General features: G+C 50.8%; 2 protein-coding genes across 4 annotated transcripts in view; one reads left to right on the top strand and one right to left on the bottom strand.

The window, feature by feature from the left end:
* Positions 1–14162, bottom strand: part of COPA (coat protein complex I subunit alpha) — a 54194-nt gene extending 40032 nt beyond the window's left edge. Inside the window, 7 exon segments of the mRNA XM_077191875.1 lie at positions 551–660; positions 3510–3619; positions 5907–5983; positions 9405–9485; positions 11512–11585; positions 13585–13698; positions 14022–14162. Of these exon segments, the coding sequence (XP_077047990.1) occupies positions 551–660; positions 3510–3619; positions 5907–5983; positions 9405–9485; positions 11512–11585; positions 13585–13698; positions 14022–14061 (606 nt within the window). The 5' untranslated portion in view covers positions 14062–14162.
* Positions 14139–22265, top strand: part of NCSTN (nicastrin) — a 32931-nt gene continuing 24804 nt past the window's right edge. For all 3 annotated transcript variants that reach the window (XM_077191876.1, XM_077191877.1, XM_077191878.1), the window contains exons 1-4: positions 14139–14335; positions 16682–16786; positions 19392–19515; positions 21454–21572. In XM_077191876.1, coding sequence (XP_077047991.1) covers positions 14161–14335; positions 16682–16786; positions 19392–19515; positions 21454–21572 — 523 coding nt within the window. In that variant the 5' untranslated portion in view covers positions 14139–14160. The remainder of the gene's footprint in view (positions 14336–16681; positions 16787–19391; positions 19516–21453; positions 21573–22265) is intronic.

Raw genomic sequence — 22265 nt, 5'->3', positions numbered from 1 at the left:
TGGATCCCCCATGGATTCCCTGCCATTTTCCATGGATCCCCCTTTGATCCCCCATGGATTCCCCATGGATCCCCCTTTGATCCCCCTTGGATTTCCTGGCATTCCCCCATGGATTTCCCCATGGATCCCCCACGGATCCCCCATGGATTCCCTGCCATTTTCCATGGATTCCCTGCCATTCCCCCTTGGATTCCCCATGGATCCCCCCTGGATCCCCCATGGATTCCCCATGGATTCCCCAATGGATTTCCTGCCATTTTCCATGGATCCCCCTTGGATTCCCCCATGGATCCCCCCTGGATTCCCCTTGGATCCCCCATGGATCCCCCCTGGATCCCCCCTGGATTCCCCATGGATCCCCCATGGATTCCCCATGGATTCCCTGCCATTCCCCATGGATTCCCCTTGGATTCCCTGCCATTTTCCATGGATTCCCCGTGGATTTCCCATGGATCCCCCCATGGATCCCCCATGGATTCCCCTTGGATTCCCTGCCATTTTCCATGGATTCCCTGCCATTTTCCATGGATCCCCCTGGATCCCCGGTCACCTCCAGGACGTGTTTGACCACGGCGTCGGTGGTGCCGAACAGATCCACGCCGGTGATGCCGCGCACGTCCGACTCCACAGCGCCCGGGGACAGGTTCTTCTTCCGGAGCCCTGCAGAGCGGGAAAGCCGGGATAAATCCGGGAGAAATCCAGGATAAATCTGGGATAAATCCGGGAAAAACCCGGGATAAATCCAAGGGAAAACCCAAGGGAAAAACCCAGGGAAAACCCAGGGAAAAACCCAGGGAAAAACCCAGGGAAAAACCCAGGGAAAAACCCAGGGAAAAACCCGGGAGAAATCCGGGATAAATCTGGGATAAATCCGGGAAAACCCAGGGAAAAACCCGGGATAAATCCGGGATACATCCGGGAAAACCAGGGAAAATCCCAAGGGAAAACCCAGGGAAAACCCAATGGAAAAACCCAGGGAAAAACCAGGGAAAAACCAAGGAAAACCCAGGATAAATCCAGGATAAATCCGGGATAAATCTGGGAAAATGAAGGGAAAAACCCAAAGGAAAACCCAAGGGAAAACCCAGGGAAAACCCAGGGAAAACCCAGGGAAAACCCAGGGAAAACCCAGGGAAAAACCCAGGATAAATCCAAGGGAAAACCCAGGGAAAAACCTGGGATAAATCCGGGATAAATCCGGGAAAATGAAGGGAAAAACCCAAGGGAAAATCCAAGGGAAAAATCCAAGGGAAAATCCAAGGGAAACCCAGGGAAAAACCAGGGAAAACCCAAAGGAAAACCCATTCCCATTTTTCCATGGATTTTTCTGTTTTTCCATGGATTTTCCCAGTTTTTCCATGGATTTTCCCCGTTATCTCACCGGATATGTCCCACACCCTGATGGTCTGGTCCATCCCATTCCCACACCCATTTTCCCATGGATTTCCCATGGATTTTCCCAGTTTTTCCATGGATTCTCACCGGATATGTCCCAGACCCTGACGGTCTGGTCCATCCCATTCCCATTCCCATTTTTCCATGGATTTTCCATGGATTCTCACCGGATATGTCCCACACCCTGACGGTCTGGTCCATCCCATTCCCATTCCCATTTTCCCATGGATTTTCCATGGATTTTCCCAGTTTTTCCCTGGAATCTCACCGGATATGTCCCACACCCTGACGGTCTGGTCCATCCCATTCCCACACCCATTTTTCCATGGATTTTTCCATGGATTCTCACCGGATATGTCCCACACCCATTTTCCCATGGATTTCCCATGGATTTTCCCAGTTTTTCCATGGAATCTCACCGGAAATGTCCCAGACCCTGACGGTCTGGTCCATCCCATTCCCATTCCCAGTTTTCCATGGATTTTCCATGGATTTTCCATGGATTTTTCCCTGTTATCTCACCGGATATGTCCCAGACCCTGACGGTCTGGTCCATCCCATTCCCATTTTCCCATGGATTTTCCATGGATTTTCCATGGATTCTCACCGGATATGTCCCAGACCCTGACGGTCTGGTCCATCCCATTCCCATTTTCCCATGGATTTTCCATGGATTTTCCATGGATTCTCACCGGATATGTCCCAGACCCTGACGGTCGGGTCCATCCCATTCCCACACCCATTTTTCCATGGATTTCCCATGGATTTTCCCTGTTATCTCACCGGATATGTCCCACACCCTCACACTCTGGTCCATCCCATTCCCATTCCCATTTTTCCATGGATTTTCCATGGATTTTCCCCGTTATCTCACCGGATATGTCCCAGACCCTGACGGTCTGATCCATCCCATTCCCACACCCATTTTCCCATGGATTTCCCATGGATTTTCCCAGTTTTTCCATGGATTCTCACCGGATATGTCCCACACCCTGATGGTCTGGTCCATCCCACTCCCATTCCCATTTTCCCATGGATTTCCCATGGATTTTCCCTGTTATCTCACCGGATATGTCCCACACCCTGACGGTCTGGTCCATCCCATTCCCATTCCCAGTTTTTCCATGGATTCTCACCGGATATGTCCCACACCCATTTTCCCATGGATTTCCCATGGATTTTCCCAGTTTTCCCATGGATTCTCACCGGATATGTCCCACACCCTGACGGTCGGGTCCATCCCATTCCCACACCCATTTTCCCATGGATTTTCCCATTTTCCATGGATTTTCCCTGGAATCTCACTGGATATGTCCCACACCCATTTTCCCATGGATTTCCCATGGATTTTCCCCGTTTTCCCATGGATTTTCCCCGTTATCTCACTGGATATGTCCCACACCCTGACGGTCTGATCCATCCCATTCCCACACCCATTTCCCATGGATTTCCCATGGATTTTCCCAGTTTTCCCATGGAATCTCACCGGATATGTCCCACACGCACTTTCCCATGGATTTCCCATGGATTTCCCATGGATTTCCCATGGATTTCCCATGGATTTCCCATGGATTTTCCATGGATTTTCCCAGTTTTTCCCATGGATTCTCACTGGATATGTCCCACACCCTGACGGTCTGGTCCATCCCATTCCCACACCCTTTTTCCATGGATTTTCCATTTTCCCATGGATTTTCCCTGTTATCTCACCGGATATGTCCCACACCCATTTTTCCATGGATTTCCCATGGATTTTCCCAGTTTTTCCATGGATTTTTTCCTGGAATCTCACCGGATATGTCCCACACCCTGACGGTCTGGTCCATCCCACTCCCATTCCCATTTTCCCATGGATTTTCCATGGATTCTCACCGGATATGTCCCACACCCTGATGGTCTGGTCTATCCCATTCCCATTCCCAGTTTTTCCATGAATTTTCCCTGTTATCTCACCGGATATGTCCCACACCCATTTTTCCATGGATTTCCCATGGATTTTCCATGGAATCTCACCGGATATGTCCCAGACCCTGACAGTCTGATCCATCCCATTCCCACTCCCATTTTCCCATGGATTTTCCCAGTTTTTCCATGGATTTTCCATAGATTCTCACCGGATATGTCCCACACCCTGACAGTCTGGTCCAGGCTGGCCGACACCACCAGGTCCTCGCTGGGGTGGAACTGGGCGCACATCACGTAATGGTTGTGTCCTGTCAGGACGCTGCTCCCAGAGCCGCGACAGAATTCCATGAAAACCCCGGCAACGGCGGGGCTGGGATCGGGATTGGGGCTGGGATTGGGGCTGGGACTGGGGCTGGGATTGGGGCTGGGATCGGGATTGGGGATGGGGTTGGGGTTGGGATTGGGGTTGGGATTGGGGCTGGGATCGGGGTTGGGGCTGGGATTGGGGTTGGGATTGGGGTTGGGGTTGGGATTGGGGCTGGGATTGGGATTGGGGTTGGGATTGGGGCTGGGATTGGGATTGGGGTTGGGGTTGGGATTGGGGTTGGGGTTGGGATTGGGGCTGGGATTGGGGCTGGGATTGGGGCTGGGATTGGGGCTGGGATTGGGATCGGGATTGGGATTGGGGCTAGGATTGGGGTTGGGGCTGGGATTGGGGTTGGGATTGGGATTGGGGCTGGGATTGGGGTTGGGGTTGGGATTGGGGCTGGGATTGGGGTTGGGGTTGGGATTGGGGCTGGGGTTGGGGTTGGGATTGGGGTTGGGATTGGGGTTGGGATTGGGATTGGGGTTGGGGTTGGGATTGGGATTGGGGTTGGGATTGGGGTTGGGATTGGGGCTGGGATTGGGGCTGGGATTGGGATTGGGGCTGGGATTGGGGTTGGGGTTGGGATTGGGGTTGGGATTGGGATTGGGGTTGGGGTTGGGGTTGGGGTTGGGATTGGGGCTGGGATTGGGATTGGGGCTGGGATTGGGGCTGGGATTGGGGCTGGGATCGGGATTGGGGTTGGGGCTGGGATTGGGGCTGGGATTGGGGTTGGGATTGGGGTTGGGGTTGGGATTGGGATTGGGATTGGGGCTGGGATTGGGATTGGGGTTGGGGCTGGGATTGGGGCTGGGGTCGGGATCGGGATTGGGGTTGGGGTTGGGGTTGGGGTTGGGGCTGGGGTTGGGATTGGGGTTGGGATTGGGGTTGGGGTTGGGGCTGGGGCTGGGGTTGGGATTGGGGCTGGGATTGGGATTGGGGTTGGGATTGGGGTTGGGGTTGGGGTTGGGGTTGGGGTTGGGATCGGGGTTGGGATTGGGGTTGGGATTGGGATTGGGATTGGGGTTGGGATTGGGGTTGGGATTGGGGTTGGGATTGGGATTGGGGTTGGGATTGGGGCTGGGGTTGGGATTGGGATTGGGGTTGGGATTGGGGTTGGGATTGGGATTGGGGTTGGGGTTGGGATTGGGGTTGGGATTGGGGTTGGGCACTGCCAGGGAATCCCAGGGTCTCAGGAATCCCCAAGGAATCCCAGGGAATCCCAGGAGTTCCCAAGGAATCCCAGGATCCCAAGGAATCCCAGGAATCCCAGGATCCCAGACATCCCCCAAACCCCAGGAATCCCCTGGAATCCCAGGAATCCCAGACATCCCCCAAACCCCAAGGAATTCCAGGAAATCCCAGGAATCGCAGAGAATCCCAGAGAATCCCGGAATCCCAAGGAATCCCCAGGAATCCCACAAACCCCAGGAAATCCCAGAATCCCAAGGAATCCCAGACATTCCCCAAACCCCAGGAATCCCCGGAATCCCCAAGGAACCCCAGGAATCCCCGTAAATCCCAGAATCCCCAAGGAATCCCCATAAATCCCAGGGAATCCCAGGAATCCCAGAATCCCAAGGAATCCCAGGGTCTCAGGAATCCCCAAGGAATCCCCAGGAATCCCAGGAAATCCCAGAATCCCCAAGGAATCCCCAGGAATCCCAGAAAACCCCAGGAATCCCAGAGAATCCCAGAATCCCAAGGAATCCCAGGATTCCAGGAAATCCCCAGGAATCCCAGACATCCCACAAACCCCAGGAAATCCCAGAATCCCAGGAACCTCAGAATCCCAGGAATCCCCAGGAAATCCCAGAATCCGCAAGGAATCCCAAGTCTCAGGAATCCCCAGGAATCCCACAAACCCCAGGAATCCCCAGGAAATCCCACAAACCCCAGGAAATCCCAGGAACCCCCAAGGAATCCCAGAAAACCCCAGGAATCCCAGAGAATCCCAGAATCCCAAGGAAATCCCAGACATCCCCCAAACCCCAGGAAATCCCAGGAAATCCCAGGATCCCCGTAAATCCCAGGAATCCCAGAGAATCCCAGAATCCCAAGGAATCCCCGGGTCTCAGGAATCCCCAAGGAATCCCCGGATCCCGGTAAATCCCAGGAATCCCCGTAAATCCCAGGAATCCCAGACATCCCCCAAACCCCAGGGAATCCCATAAATCCCAGGAATCCCCATAAATCCCAGAATTCCCACAAATCCCACGAATCCCGGGATCCCAGCACTGACCAGACGCAGGTGCGGCTCTGCCAGTTCCACACGCGGATGGTTTGGTCATCGGAGGCGCTCAGGATCCAGGGATATTCCTGGGAAAAATGGGAAAAATGGGAAAAATCCACAAAAAACCCCCTGGGATTGGGGGCCTGGAGAGAGCCCGGCCCCGGGAATTCCTCATTTCCCAGGGAAAGGGAAGGGATCCTGGGGAAATTCCATAAAAAATTCCCATTGAAAAAAAATCCCCGCTGGAGATTCCCAGGAAGGAATTCCCGGAAAAAACCACAACAGGATTGCCAGGAAAATGAGGATTTCATGGGAATGATCCCACCAGAATTCCCTGAAATCCTGGATTCCCTGGAAAAGCCTGGAAAAACCCAGAATTCCCTGGAATCCTGGATTCCCTGGGAAAGCCCAGAATTCCATGAAATCCTGGATTCCCGGGATAACCCTGCAATTCCCAGAACCCCAGAATTCCCAGAATTCCCAGGAAAGCCCCAAAATTCCTGGAATAACTCAGATTTCCCAAAAGTCCACAATTCCCAGGATAAATCCCAGAATTCCCTGGATAACCCTGGGAAAACCCAGAATTCCATGAAATCCTGGATTCCCTGGGAAAGCCCAGAATTCCATGAAATCCTGGATTCCCGGGATAACCCCAGAATTCCCTGAAATCCTGGATTCCCCTGGAAAAGCCCAGAATTCCCTGAAATCCTGGATTCCCTGGAAAAGCCCAGAATTCCATGAAATCCTGGACTCCTGGGATAACCCTGCATTCCCAGGACCCCAGAATTCCCAGAAATTCCCAGGATAAAGCCCTGAATTCCCAGGATAACTCTGGATTTCCAGAAAACCCCAGAACTCCCAGAATTCCCAGGAAAGCCCCAGAATTCCCAGAACTCCCAGAATTCCCAGGAAAGCCCCAGAATTCCTGGGATAATCCCCAGAATTCCCAGAACTCCAGAATTCCCAGGATAAATCCCGGAATTCCCAAGAGAGCTGATTCCCACTGGGCATTGCCAGAAATCCTGAAATCCTGGGATAACCCAGAATTCCCAGAAAACCCCAGAGTTCCCAGAAAACCCCAGAATTCCCAGAAAAGCCTCAGAATTTCCAGAAAATTCCCAGGAATTCCCATAATTCCCAGCATAACCCCCAGAATTCCCGGGATAACCCTGCATTCCCAGAACCCCTCAGAATCCCCAGGAAAGCCCCGGAATTCCCAGGAAAATTCCCAGAAATTCCCAGGAAAATCCTGGAATTCCCGGGATAACCCTGCATTCCCAGAACTCCCAGAACCCCAGAATTCCCAGAAATTCCCAGAATTCCCAGGACAACCCTGCATTCCCAGAACCCCAGAACTCCCAGCACCCCAGAATTCCCGGATGACCCCCAGAATTCCCAGGAATTCCCGGCATTCCCAGGATAATCCTGCATTCCCAGAACCCCAGAAATTCCCAGGAAAGCCCCAGAATTCCTGGATAATCCCTGGAAATTCCCAGGAATTCCCAGGACAAGCCCCAGAATTCCTGGGATAACCCTGCATTCCCAGAACCCCAGAATTCCCAGGAAAGCCGCGGAAATTCCCAGGAATTCCCGGAATTCCCAGGAAAGCCCCAGAATTCCCGGGATAACCCTGCATTCCCAGAACTCCCAGCACCCCAGAATTCCCAGGAATTCCTGGCATTCCCAGGATAACCCTGCATTCCCAGAACCCCAGAACTCCCAGAACCCCAGAATTCCTGGATAATCCCTGGAAATTCCCAGGAATTCCCGGAATTCCCAGGACAACCCCCAGAACTCCTGGGATAATCCTGTATTCCCAGAACTCCCAGCACCCCAGAATTCCCAGGATAACCCCCAGAATTCCCAGGAATTCCCAGGATAACCCTGCATTCCCAGAACCCCAGAATTCCCAGCTTAATCCTCAGAAATTCCTGGGATAATCCCCGGAATTCCTGGGATAATCCTGCATTCCCAGAACCCCAGAATTCCCAGGACAAGCCCCAGAATTCCTGGATAATCCCTGGAAATTCCCAGGAATTCCCAGGAAAGCCCTGGAATTCCCGGGACAATCCTGCATTCCCAGCACTCACTCCCAGCACCCCAGAATTCCCAGATAACCCCCAGAATTCCCAGGAATTCCCGGAATTCCCAGGACAACCCCCAGAACTCCTGGGATAATCCTGCATTCCCAGGACCCCAGAACCCCAGAAATTCCCAGGAAAGCCCCGGAATTCCCGGGATAATCCCCAGAAATTCCCGGGATAACCCTGTATTCCCAGAACCCCAGAACTCCCAGGAAAGCTCCAGAAATTCCCAGGAATTCCCGGGATAATCCTGCATTGCCAGCACCCCAGAATTCCCAGGAAAGCCCCAGAATTCCCAGGATAATCCCTGGAAATTCCCAGGAATTCCCAGGACAACCCTGCATTCCCAGAACCCCCAGAATCCCAGAATTCCAGGAATTCCTGGCATTCCCAGGAAAACCCTGCATTCCCAGCACCCCAGAACTCCCAGCACCCCAGAATTCCTGGATGACCCCCAGAACCCCCAGAATTCCCAGGATAATCCTGCATTCCCAGAATTCCCAGGAATTCCTGGGATAATCCTGCATTCCCAGAACTCCCAGCTAACCCCCAGAATTCCCAGGAATTCCCGGCATTCCCAGGATAACCCTGCATTCCCAGAACCCCAGAACTCCCGGAACCCCAGAATTCCCGGATAATCCCCGGAAATTCCCAGGAATTCCCAGAATTCCCAGGAAAGCCCCGGAATTCCCGGGATAACCCTGTATTCCCAGAACCCCTCATAATCACCAGGAAAGCCCCAGAAATTCCCGGGATAATCCCCAGAATTCCTGGGATAATCCTGCATTCCCAGAACCCCTCAGAATTCCCAGGAAAGCCCTGGAATTTCTGGGATAATCCTGTATTCCCAGAACTCCCAGCACCCCAGAATTCCCGGATAATGCCCAGAAATTCCCAAAAATTCCCGGAATTCCCAGGACAACCCCCAGAATTCCTGGAATAATCCTGCATTCCCAGAACCCCTCAGAATCCCCAGGAAAGTCCCGGAATTCCTGGGATAATCCCCAGAAATTCCTGGGATAATCCCCAGAATTCCCAGGAAAGCCCCAGGAATTCCCAGGATAATCCTGTATTCCCAGAACCCCAGAAATTCCCAGGAAAGCCCCAAAAATTCCCAGGAAAACCCCGGAATTCCCAGGACAATCCTGCATTCCCAGAACCCCAGAACCCCCAGCACCCCAGATTTCCCGGAATATCCCCAGAATTCCCAGGAATTCCTGGGATAACCCTGCATTCCCAGAAGCCCAGAAATTCCCAGGAAAGCCCCAGAAATTCCCGGGATAATCCGGCATTCCCAGAACCCCCAGCACCCCAGAATTCCCAGATGATCCCCAGAATTCCCAGGAATTCCCGGCATTCCCAGGATAACCCTGCATTCCCAGCACCCCAGAATTCCCAGGAATTCCCGGAATTCCGGACTGACGTGGTGGAAGAAGGTGGTGCGGATGTAGTCCAGGTGTCCCAGCAGGGTGAAGAGGCAGCGCCGCAGTTTGTAATTCCAGACCTGCAATTCCATAGGGAAAATTCCCAGAAAATTCCCGGAAAATTCCCAGAAAATTCCCGGAACTCCACACCGGGACAGGCCCAGTTTGTAATTCCAGACCTGCAATTCCATAGGGAAAATTCCCAGAAAATTCCCGGAATTCCACACCGGGACAGGCCCAGTTTGTAATTCCAGACCTGCAATTCCACAGGGAAAATTCCCGGAAAATTCCCGGAATTCCACACCGGGACAGGCCCAGTTTGTAATTCCAGACCTGCAATTCCACAGGGAAAATTCCCAGAAAATTCCCGGAATTCCACACCGGGACAGGCCCAGTTTGTAATTCCAGACCTGCAATTCCACAGGGAAAATTCCCAGAAAATTCCCGGAATTCCACACCGGGACAGGCCCAGTTTGTAATTCCAGACCTGCAATTCCACAGGGAAATTTCCCAGAAAATTTGGGAAAAATTCCCAGAATTCCACACCGGGACAGGCCCAGTTTGTAATTCCAGACCTGCAATTCCACAGGGAAAATTCCCGGAAAATTCCCGGAATTCCACACCGGGACAGGCCCAGTTTGTAATTCCAGACCTGCAATTCCATAGGGAAAATTCCCAGAAAATTCCCGGAAAATTCCCGGAATTCCAGACCAGAACAGGCCCAGTTTGTAATTCCAGACCTGCAATTCCACAGGGAAAATTCCCAGAAAATTCCCGGAAAATTCCCGGAATTCCGGAGCAGAACAGGCCCAGCCCCACCCCGGGGCAGCACCGAATTCCCACTTTTTTTTTTTTACTTTTTTTTGCTTTTTCCTGGGATTTTTCTCCGTTTATTCCCAGATTTTCCCACTCAATTCCGGTTTTTGATCCCAGGTTTCTGGCGCCCATCCCTCAGTCCCGATTCCCAAATTTTATTCCCAAGAATTTTGAGCTGGGGAGGAGCTCAGGGATGATCCCAGCCCTTGCCAGGCTCTGGGTTTTTGGGGGGGAAAAGGGGGAAAAAATAAGGAAAAAATGGGAAGAAAATGGGAAGAAAAAATGGGAAAAAAATGGGAAGAAAATGGGAAGAGAAAATGGGAAGAAAAAATGGGGAAAAATGGGAAAAAAATGGAAAAAATGGGAAAAAAATGGGAAAAAAAATGGGAAAAAATGGGAAGAAAATGGGAAGAAAATGGGAAGAAAATGGGAAGAAAATGGGAAGAAAATGGGAAGAAAATGGGAAGAAAATGGGAAGAAAATGGGAAAAAAATGGGAAGAAAATGGGAAAAAAATGGGAAGAAAATGAGAAGAAAATGAGAAGAAAATGAGAAGAAAATGAGAAGAAAATGAGAGGAAAATGAGAAGAAACTGAGAAGAGACTGAGAAGAAAATGGGAAGAAAATGGGAAGAAAATGAGAAGAAAATGAGAAGAAAATGGGAAGAAAAATGGGAAGAAAAAAGGGGGGGAAAAATGGGAAGAAAACGGGAAGAAAAAGAGAGGGAAATGGGGGGGAAAAATGGGAAAAATTTGGGGAAAAATTGGGGGAAAAAATGGGAAGAAAATGGGAAGAAAATGGGAAGAAACTGAGAAGAAAATGGGAAGAAAAAGAGAGGAAAAATGGGGGGAAAATGGGAAAAAAATGGGAAAAAAATGGGAAAAAAATGGGAAAAAAATGGGAAAAAAATGGGAAGAAAATGGGAAGAAAATGGGAAGAAAATGGGAAGAAAATGGGAAGAAAATGGGAAGAAAATGAGAGGAAAATGAGAGAAAAATGAGAGGAAAATGAGAGGAAAATGAGAGGAAAACTGGGGGGGGAAAATGGGAAAAAATTGGGGAAAAATTTGGGGAAAAATGGAAAGAAAATGGAAAGAAAACAAGGGAGAAAACGGGGGAGAAAATGGGAAAAATGGGGGAAAAAATGGGGGAAAATGGGGGAAAAAAATGGGAAAAAAAGGGAAAAAAAACAGAAAAAAATGGGGAAAAAAAGGGGAAAAAATGGAAAAAAAACCAGGGAAAAAAATTGGGGGGAAAATGGGGAAAAAAAAAGGGAATTTGGGAATGCTCACCTTGATTTTGTAGTCATCGCCCCCGGACACGAAGAGCGGCTGCTGCTTGTGGAAATCGATGCCTCGGACCGGCCCTGGAATGGGAAATCCCTTGGAATCCCTCTGGAATTCTCTTCCTGATTTTTTGGCAATTTTCCCCCAAACTTCTGGGAATTTTTCCTAAATTTTTGGGGTTTTTTTTCCAATTTTTGGGGAATTTCTCCCCAAAATCCTTGGGAATTTCTCCCCCTCGGAGCCAAACCCAGAAGCGCCACGAGTTCAAGGGGATCCCAGAATCCCAAGAATTCTTGGATTTCTCCCATTTTTCCCTGGGTTTTTCCCAGAGTTTTTTGAATTTTCCCATTTTTTCTGATTTTTTCCCATTTTTTCCCCATTTTTGCCGTCGTGCCCGTTGAACTTGTCAATGAGGGAGCACACGGGACCCGGCCCAAACCTTTGGGAATTCTCCCCCAAACTCCAGGGAGCTCCCAGAACCCCCAGAATTCCTGGAGTTTTCCCAGAATTTTGCCATTTTTCCTGATTTTTTCCTGTTTTTTCCTGGTTTTTTCCCGTTTTTACCCTTTTTCACCCCATTTTTACCGTCGTGCTCATTGATCTTGTCAATGAGGGCACACATGGGACCCACCCCACCACAGCCTCCGGGGCTCCCCAGAACGCCCAGAATTCCCAGATTTTTCCCAAAATTTTTTCATTTTTCCCGATTTTTTCTGTTTTTTCCTGGTTTTTTCCTGTTTTTCCCCCATTTTTTCCCATTTTCACCCCATTTTCGCCGTCGTGCTCATCAATCTTGTACATGAGGGCACACATGGGACCCACCCCACCACAGCCTCCGGGGCTCCCCAGAACGCCCAGAACTCCCGGATTTTTCCCAGAATTTTTTCATTTTTCCCAATTTTTTCTGTTTTTTCCTGTTTTTTCCCCGTTTTTGCCCTTTTTTCCCCCCGTTTTTACCGTCGTGCTCATCAATCTTGTCAATGAGGGCACACATGGGACCCACCCCACCACAGCCTCAGGGCCTCCCCAGAACGCCCAGAATTCCCGGATTTTTCCCAGAATTTTTTCATTTTTCCCTATTTTTTCTGTTTTTTCCTGTTTTTTTCCTGTTTTTCCCCCATTTTTTCCCATTTTCCCCCCATTTTCGCCGTCGTGCTCATCAAACTTATCAATGAGGGCACACATGGGACCCACCCCACCACAGCCTCAGGGACTCCCCAGAACGCCCAGAATTCCCGGATTTTTCCCAGAATTTTTTCATTTTTCCCGATTTTTTCCTGTTTTTTCCTGGTTTTTTTCCCGTTTTTTCCCGTTTTTGCCCTTTTTCCCCCCGTTTTTGCCCTTTTTCCCCCCGTTTTTACCGTCGTGCTCATCGATCTTGTCAATGAGGGCACACATGGGACCCACCCCACCACAGCCTCAAGGGCTCCCCAGAACGCCCAGAATTCCCGGATTTTTCCCAGAATTTCTTCATTTTTCCCGATTTTTTCTGTTTTTTCCTGTTTTTTTCCCGTTTTCTCCCGTTTTTTCCCTTTTTCCCCCGTTTTTACCATCGTGCTCGTTGAACTTGTCAATGAGGGCACACATGGGACCCACCCCACCACAGCCTCCGGGGCTCCCCAGAACGCCCAGAATTCCCGGATTTTTCCCAGAATTTTTTCATTTTTCCCGATTTTTTCCTGTTTTTTCCTGTTTTTTTCCCGTTTTTTCCCTTTTTCCCCCGTTTTTACCATCGTGCTCGTTGAACTTGTCAATGAGGGCACACATGGGACCCACCCCACCACAGCCTCAGGGGCTCCCCAGAACGCCCAGAACTCCCGGATTTTTCCCAGAATTTTTTCATTTTTCCCAATTTTTTCTGTTTTTTCCTGTTTTTTCCCCGTTTTTACCCCTTTCCCCCCGTTTTTACCGTTGTGCTCATCGATCTTGTCAATGAGGGCGCACATGGGACCCACCCCACCACAGCCTCAGGGGCTCCCCAGAACGCCCAGAACTCCCGGATTTTTCCCAGAATTTTTTCATTTTTCCCGGTTTTTTCCCGTTTTTTCCCGTTTTTGCCCTTTTTCCCCCCATTTTTACCGTCGTGCTCGTCGAACTTGTCGATGAGGGTGCACATGCGGTAGTCCCAGAGCTGGATGACGCCGTTGTGGAGGCTGCTCAGCACCCAGGGCCGCTTGGGGTGGAACGACAGCCCTGGGAAAAGGGGGGAAAAACTGGAAATAAACCTGGGAAAAACCTGGGAAATAAACCTGGGAAAGGGTGGGGAAAGGGGGGAAATAAACCTGGGAAAACCCTGGGAAATAAACCTGGGAAAAACCTGCGATCAGACCCCAAACCCACCCTGGATCAGATCCCAAACCCGCCATGGATCCCCCTCCATTCCCCTCTCCAGCCGCTCCGGGCCCTCCCTCCATGACGGGATCCCAGCTCCCCCCCATAGTTCCGGCTCCCCATTCCCCGAACCCCGCTTTATCCCGCTTTATCCCGCTTTTTCCCGCTTTATCCCGGTTTTTCACCTTTCACCCGCGCGGATTTGGTCTCGAATTTGGTCAACATGGTCCCAGCCCGGCCCGGCCGCAACCCGGAACCTCCACGTCGGCACCGCGGGAACGCCCCGGAAGCGGCACCGCTTTTCCTCTACGTCACTTCCGCCGGATGGCGGAAGTGGAGTGGCCGCGGGCGATGATGGCGGCCGGGCCGGGCCGGGATTCCCCGGGAATGGCCCCGGGAACGGCCCGGAATTCCATGGGAACGGCCCGGAATTCCATGGGAACGGCCCGGAATTCCATGGGGCTGCTCCGCGCGCTGCTCGTGGCCGCGCTGGCGGCGGGTGAGGCCTGAGGGGCGTCCTGGGGGCTCCTGAGAGGAGCGGAGGGGGCGAGGCCTCCCGGGGCCGCTTTTGGGGTCCCCAATTCCCCTTTGGGGTCCCCAATTCCCCTTTTGGGGGCCCTGTTGGCTCTTTTGGGGTCCCCAATTTCCCTTTTGGGGTCCCCAGTTCCCCCTTTTGGGGTCCCCAGTTCCCCCTTGGGGTCCCCAATTCCCCTTTGGGGTCCCCAGTTCCCCCTTTGGGGTCCTTGTTGGCTCTTTTGGGGTCCCCAGTGCCCCTTTTGGGGTCCCCAATTCCCCTTTTGGGGTCCCCAATTCCCCTTTGGGGTCCCCAATTCCCCTTTTGGGGTCCCCAGTTCCCCCTTTGGGGTCCCCAGTTTCCCCTTTGGGGTCCCCAATTCCCCTTTTGGGGTCCCCAATTCCCCTTTTGGGGTCCCCAATTCCCCTTTTGGGGTCCCCAGTTCCCCCTTTGGGGTCCCCAGTTCCCCCTTTGGGGTCCCCAGTTTCCCCTTTGGGGTCCCCAATTCCCCTTTTGGGGTCCCCAGTTTCCCCTTTTGGGGTCCCCAATTCCCCTTTTGGGGTCTCCAGTTCCCCTTTTGGGGTCCCCAGTTTCCCCTTTTGGGGTCCCTAATTCCCCCTTTGGGGTCCCTGTTGGCTCTTTTTGGGTCCCCAGTTTCCCCTTTGGGGTCCCTGTTGGCTCTTTTTGGGTCCCCAATTCCCCTTTGGGGTCCCCAGTTTCCCCTTTTGGGGTCCCTGTTGGCTCTTTTGGGGTCCCCAGTTTCCCCTTTTGGGGTCCCCAATTCCCCTTTTGGGGTCCCCAGTTCCCCTTTGGGGTCCCCAGTGCCCCTTTTGGGGTCCCTGTGTCCCCGGCTCCGTTCCCTTTTCCTTTTCCCAGCCCATTCCCAGGTTTTGGGTCTCTTCCCTGTTTCCCTGCCCCATTCCTGGTGTTTCCCCAGCCCATTCCCAGTTTTTGATCCCGTTTTTCCCAGCCCCGTTCCCAGTCTCTGATCCCGGTCTTTCCCAGCCCCATTCCCAGGTTTTGATCCTGGTTTTTCCTGTGACATTCCCAGTTTCTGATCCCAATTTTTCCCAGTCCTTGGTCCCATTTGCCTCAGCCCATTCCCAGGTTCTGATCCCATTTATCCTGTGCCATTCCTGGCTTTTGATCCCGTTTTTCCCTGTTCCATTCCCAGGTTTTGATCCCAGTCATTCCCAATCCCTGATCCCATTTGTGCCATGCTATTCCCAGGTTTTGATCCCAGTCATTCCCAGGTTTTGATCCCAGTCATTCCCAGTGTCTGATCCCATTTTTCCCATGCCATTCCCAGTCTCTGCTGCTGGTGTTTCCCTGCCCCGTCCCCAGTCCCTGATCCCATTTTCCCGGTTTTTCCCCGTTTTTGATCCCGTTTTTCCCCTGCCATTCCCAGTCTCTGATCCCGGTGTTTCCCAGCCCCTGATCCCGTTTTTCCCGGTTTTGATCCCGTTTTTGATCCCGTTTTGATCCCATTTTTCCCATGCCATTCCCAGCCCCTGATCCCGTTTTTCCCCATTTTTGATCCCATTTTTGATCCCATTTTTGATCCCATTTTTCCCATGCCATTCCCAGTCTCTGCTCCCAGTGTTTCCCTGCCCCATTCCCAGCCCCTGATCCCGTTTTTCCCGTTTTTTTCCCATTTTTGATCCCGTTTTTGATCCTGTTTTTGATCCCGTTTTTCCCGTGCCATTCCCGGTCTCTGCTCCCAGTGTTTCCCAGTCCCTGATCCCGTTTTTCCCCGTTTTTAATCCCATTTTTCCCATGCCATTCCCAGTCTCTGCTCCTGGTGTTTCCCTGCCCCATTCCCAGCCCCTGATCCCGTTTTTCCCAGTTTTTCCCCGTTTTTGATCCTGTTTTCCCTGTTTTTGATCCCGTTTTTCCCCTGCCATTCCCAGTCTCTGATCCCAGTGTTTCCCAGCCCCTGATCCCATTTTTCCCGTTTTTGATCCCGTTTTTGATCCTGTTTTTGATCCCATTTTTGATCCCATTTTTCCCATGCCATTCCCAGCCCCTGATCCCATTTTCCCCGTTTTTGATCCCGTTTTTTCCCGTTTTTCCCCGTTTTTGATCCCGTTTTTGATCCCGTTTTTGATCCCGTTTTTCCCGTGCCATCCCCAGTCTCTGCTCCCGGTGTTTCCCAGCCCCTGATCCCGTTTTTCCCTGTTTTTCCCCGTTTCTGACCCCGTTTTTCCCGGTTTTTCCCCGTTTTTCCCGTTTTTCCCCGTTTCTGACCCCGTTTTTCCCTGTTTTTCCCCATTTTCCCCGTTTTCCCCATTTTTCCCCGTTTCTGACCCCGTTTTTCCCGTGCCCCCCCAGGTTCCTGCCAGGGCAATTCAGTGCACAGGAAGATTTACATCAGCCTGAACCACACAGCGCCCTGCGTGCGCCTGCTCAACGCCACGCACCAGATCGGCTGCCAGTGTGAGCAGAAACCTGGGAATGCCGGGAATTTGGGAATTCTGGGAATGCTGGGGGTGTGAGGGAGCCTCCCTGCCTGTGTGAGATATCCTGGGAATTCTGGGAACTTCGGGAAATCTGGGAATGCTGGGGGTGCTGCGTGCCACGCGCAGGATCGGCTGCCAGTGTGAGCAGAAATCTGGGAATTTTGGGAATTTGGGAATTCTGGGAAATCTGGGAATGCTGGGGGTGCTGCGTGCCATGCATCAGATTGGCCCCCAGTGTGAGCAGAATTCTGGGAATTTTGGGAATTCTGGGAAATCTGGGAATGCTGGGGGTGCTGCGTGCCATGCAGAAGATTGGCTGCCAGTGTGAGCAGAAATCTGGGAATTTTGGGAATTCTGGGAAATCTGGGAATGCTGGGGGTGCTGCTGGCAGTGGCAGAGCCCCTCGGCTCCCTGCCCATCTTTTCCAGGGAATTTTGGGAATTCTGAGGGGACAAATCCCACATTTCCACCCCACAGCTCTCCCTCACCACGCTCCCCTAGTATTCCATGGATTTTCCGTGGGAATTTTGGGAATTCTGAGGGGACAAATCCCACATTTCCACCCTGCGGCTCTTCCCTAAAACCCTCATCCTCCTGCCCATCTTTTCCAGGGAATTTTGGGAATTCTGAGGGGTCAAATCCCACATTTCCACCCCACAGCTCGTTCCTAAATCGCTCATCCCCCTGCCTTGCTTTTCCTGGGAATTCTGAGGGGATGATTCCCAAATTTCCACCCCACAGCTCTTCCCCTCAACCCCTCATCCCCCTGCCATGGTGTTCCATGGGAATCCATGGATTTTTTGTGGGAATTCCTGGAACTCTGAGGGGTCAAATCCCACATTTCCACCCTGCATCTCTTCCCTAAAACCCTCATCCCCCTCCCCTGCTTTTCCTGGGAATCCTGAGGGGACAAATCCCAAATTTCCACCCCACAGCTCTTCCCTAAAACCCTCATCCTCCTGCTCATCTTTTCCAGGAAATTTTGGGAATTCTGAGGGGAAAAATCCCACATTTCCACTCCACAGCTCTCCCTCACCCCGCTCCCCTGCTATTCCATAGAAACCCATGGATTTTTCATGGGAATTTTGGGAATCCTGAGGGGACAAATCCCACATTTCCACCCACAGCTCTCCCTCACCACGCTCCCCTAGTATTCCATGGGAATCCATGGATTTTTCATGGGAATTTTGAGAATTCTGAGGGGACAAATCCCACATTTCCACTCCAGAGCTCTTCCCTGAATTCCTCAGCTCTCTGCCTTGGTTTTCCAGAGAATTTTGGGAATCCTGAGGGGACAAATCCCGAATTTCCACCCCACAGCTCTCCCTCACCCCGCTCCCCTGCTATTCCATAGAAACCCATGGATTTTCCATGGGAATTTTGGGAATTCTGAGGGGACAAATCCCACATTTCCACTCCACAGCTCTTCCCTGAATTCCTCAGCTCTCTGCCTTGGTTTTCCAGAGAATTTTGGGAATTCTGAGGGGACAAATCCCACATTTCCACCCCACAGCTCTCCCTCACCTGCTCCCCTAGTATTCCATGGATTTTTTGTGGGAATTTTGAGAATTCTGAGGGGTCAAATTCCACATTTCCACCCCACAGCTCTCCCTCACCACGTTCCCCTAGTATTCCATGGGAATCCATGGATTTTTTGTTGGAATTCCTGGAATCCTGAGGGGACAAATCCCACATTTCCACCCTGTGGCTCTTCCCTAAAACCCTCATCCCCTTCCCCTGCTTTTCCTGGGAATCCTGAGGGGACAAATCCCACATTTCCACCCCACAGCTCTCGCCCTCAGCCCCTCACCCCGCTCCCCTGCTATTCCATGGGAATCCATGGATTTTTCATGGGAATTTTGGGAATCCTGAGGGGACAAATCCCACATTTCCACCCCACAGCTCTCCCGCACCCCGCTCTCCTGCTATTCCATGGGAATCCATTGATTTTTTGTGGGAATTTTGGGAATCCTGAGGGGACAAATCCCACATTTCTACCCTGCAGCTCTTCCCTAAAACCCTCATCCCCTTGCCCTGCTTTTCCTGGGAATTCTGAGGGGACAAATCCCACATTTCCACCCCGCAGCTCTTCCCCTCAACCCCTCATCCCCCTGCCATGGTGTTCCATGGGAATCCACGGATTTTTTGTGGCATTCCCTGGAATCCTGAGGGGACAAATCCCACATTTCCACCCCACAGCTCTCCCTCACCCTGCTCCCCTAGTATTCCATGGATTTTTCCTGGGAATTTTGGGAATTCTGAGGGGACAAATCCCACATTTCCACCCCACAGCTCTTCCCTAAAACCCTCATCCTCCTGCCCATCTTTTCCAGGGATTTTTGGGAATCCTGAGGGGACAAATCCCACATTTCCATTCCACAGCTCTTCCCTGAATTCCTCAGCTCTCTGCCTTGGTTTTCCAGGGAATTTTGGGAATCCTGAGGGGACAAATCCCACATTTCCACCCCGCAGCTCTTCCCCTCAACCCCTCATCCCCTTTCCATGGTGTTCCATGGGAATCCCCGGATTTTTCCTGGCAATCCCGGGATTCCTGGGGCTCTGATCCCGTTTTTCCCCCGCAGCCTCGCTGAGCGGGGACACGGGCGTGATCCACGTGGTGGAGCAGGAGCAGGACCTGGAGTGGGCCCTGTCCAAGGGCCCCCACCCTCCCTACATGATCCTGCTGGACGGGAAGCTCTTCTCCAGGTGGGAATTCCGGGATCGGGAACGCCAAAATCCGGGATCAAATCCCCTTTTCCAGGCGCTCCTGGGGTTCCAGGGCTGCTGTCCTTGCTGAGCTTTGCCTTTCCTGCTTTTCTTTCCTTTTGTGGGATTGGCTTCTCAAATCCATGGAATGCTGATCCATGGTTTTACAAAAATATGGAAAATAAACCTTGGGATGGACTTGGGGCTCCTTTTCCTGGGAAAAGCAGGGAAGATTCTCCCTGTTGATTTTCCCCTCATTTTAGGCCATTTTCCAAGGGATTTTCCATTATTTTCTAGGTTTATCCCCAGATTTCAATTCCTCATGGATAAATCCCAAATTCCAGCCCTTTTTTCCAGGGAGGTTTTGCTGCACCTGAGGGAATTTCCAGGATTTCCACCCTTGTTGGTTTTCCACCATTTTGGGCCCTCCCAAGATAAAAATCTCAGCATTTTTCCCTTCATTTCCTTGATTTATCCCTGGATTTCACTTTTCTCTGGATAAATCCCAAATTCCAGCCCTTTTTCCCCATTTCCAGGGAGGTTTTGCTGCACCTGAGGGAATTTCCAGGATTTCCAGCTTTGCTGGTTTTCCACCATTTTGGGCCCTTACAAAATAAAATTCCTGGGCTTTTTTCTTCATTCCCTTGATTCATCCCCAGATTTCAATTCCTTCTGGATAAATCCCAAATTCCAGCCCTTTTTCCCCATTTCCAGGGAGGTTTTGCTGCACCTGAGGGGAATTTCCAGCCTTGTCGGTTTTCCACCATTTTGGGCCCTCCCAAGATAAAAACCTCAGCATTTTTCCCTTCATTTCCTTGATTTATCCCTGGATTTCACTTTTCTCTGGATAAATCCCAAATTCCAGCCCTTTTTTCCTTTTTTCCAGGGAGGTTTTGCTGCACCTGAGGGAATTTCCAGGATTTCCACCCTTGTTGGTTTTCCACCATTTCGGGCCCTCACAAAATAAAATTCCTGGGCTTTTTTCTTCATTCCCTTGGTTCATCCCCAGATTTCAATTCCTCATGGATAAATCCCAAATTCCAGCCCTTTTTTCCAGGGAGGTTTTGCTGCACCTGAGGGAATTTCCAGGATTTCCAGCTTTGTTGGTTTTCCACCATTTTGGGCCCTCACAAAATAAAATTCCTGGGCTTTTTTCTTCATTCCCTTGATTCATCCCCAGATTTCAATTCCTTATGGATAAATCCCAAATTCCAGCCCTTTTTTCCAGGGAGGTTTTGCTGCACCTGAGGGAATTTCCAGGATTTCCACCTTTGTTGGTTTTCCACCATTTTGGGCCCTCCCAAGATAAAAACCTCAGCATTTTCCCCTTCATTTCCTTGATTTATCCCTGGATTTCACTGTTCTCTGGATAAATCCCAAATTCCAGCCCTTTTTTTCCTTTTTTCCAGGGAGGTTTTGCTGCACTTGAGGGAATTTCCAGGATTTCCAGCCTTGGCCATTTTCCACCATTTTGGGCCCTCCCAAAATAAAAATCTCAGCATTTTTCCCTTCATTTCCTTGATTTATCCCTGGATTTCACTTTTCTCTGGATAAATCCCAAATTCCAGCCCTTTTTTTCCTTTTTTCCAGGGAGGTTTTGCTGCACCTGAGGGAATTTCCAGGATTTCTGGCCTTGGCCGTTTTCCACCATTTTGGGCCCTCACAAAATAAAATTCCTGGGCTTTTTTCTTCATTCCCTTGATTTATCCCCAGATTTCAATTCCTGATGGATAAATCCCAAATTCCAGCCCTTTTTCCCCATTTCCAGGGAGGTTTTGCTGCACCTGAGGGAATTTCCAGCCTTGTCCATTTTCCACCATTTTGGGCCCTCCCAAGATAAAAACCTCGGCATTTTTCCCTTCATTTCCTTGATTTATCCCTGGATTTCACTTTTCTCTGGATAAATCCCAAATTCCAGCTTTTTTTCCCCATTTCCAGGGAGGTTTTGATGCAGCTGAAAGGAACCTCCCGGATTTCAGGCCTGGCCGTGGCCGCTGCCTCTCCCGCCCCTTCCCAAGGATTTTCCCCAGGATTGAAGTGTCCCAACGATGGATTTGGTGAGCAAAATCCCAAAATTTTCCCCCTGGCTTTTTCCCTATTTTTCCCCTTTTTTTTTTTCCCCTTTTTTTCCCCTTTTTTTCCCCTTTTTTTTTTTCCCTTTTTTTTCCCCTTTTTTTCCCCTTTTTTTTCCCCTTTTTTTCCCCTTTTTTTTCCCCTTTTTTTTCCCCTTTTTTTTCCCCTTTTTTCCCCTTTTTCCCCCTTTTTTTCCCCTTTTTTTTCCCCTTTTTTCCCCCTTTTTTCTCCCTTTTTTTTTCCCTTTTTTTCCTCCATTTCCCCGTTTTCTTCGCATTTTTCTTCCATTTTTTCTTGGGTTTTCCCCCTGTTTTTCCCCTCTTTTTTCCCATTTTCTCCCCTCATTTTCCCCCTGGTTTTCCTCATTTTATCCCATTTCTTTCACTGTTCGAATTTTTCACCTTTTTTCCCATTTTCTTTTCCATTTTCCCCCTGTTTTATCCCCATTTTTCAGGTGTTTACTCTGACACCTATGGCCCTCAGTTCTTGCCCAATTTTTACCCATTTTTCACCATTTTTCCCCCATTTTTCAGCTGTTTATTCAGACACCTATGGCCTGCAGTTCTTGCCCATTTTTCACCATTTTCCCCCCAGTTTTCAGGTGTTTACTCTGACACCTATGGCCCTCAGTTCTTGCCCAGTTTTTGCCCATTTTTCTCTGTTTTTCCCCCATTTTT

This window comes from Agelaius phoeniceus, chromosome 31 (assembly GCF_051311805.1).
Source record: "Agelaius phoeniceus isolate bAgePho1 chromosome 31, bAgePho1.hap1, whole genome shotgun sequence".
Lineage (NCBI taxonomy): Eukaryota > Metazoa > Chordata > Aves > Passeriformes > Icteridae > Agelaius > Agelaius phoeniceus.
Note: the sequence above shows the minus strand (reverse complement) of the source record. Positions and strands in the feature narration are given on the sequence as shown.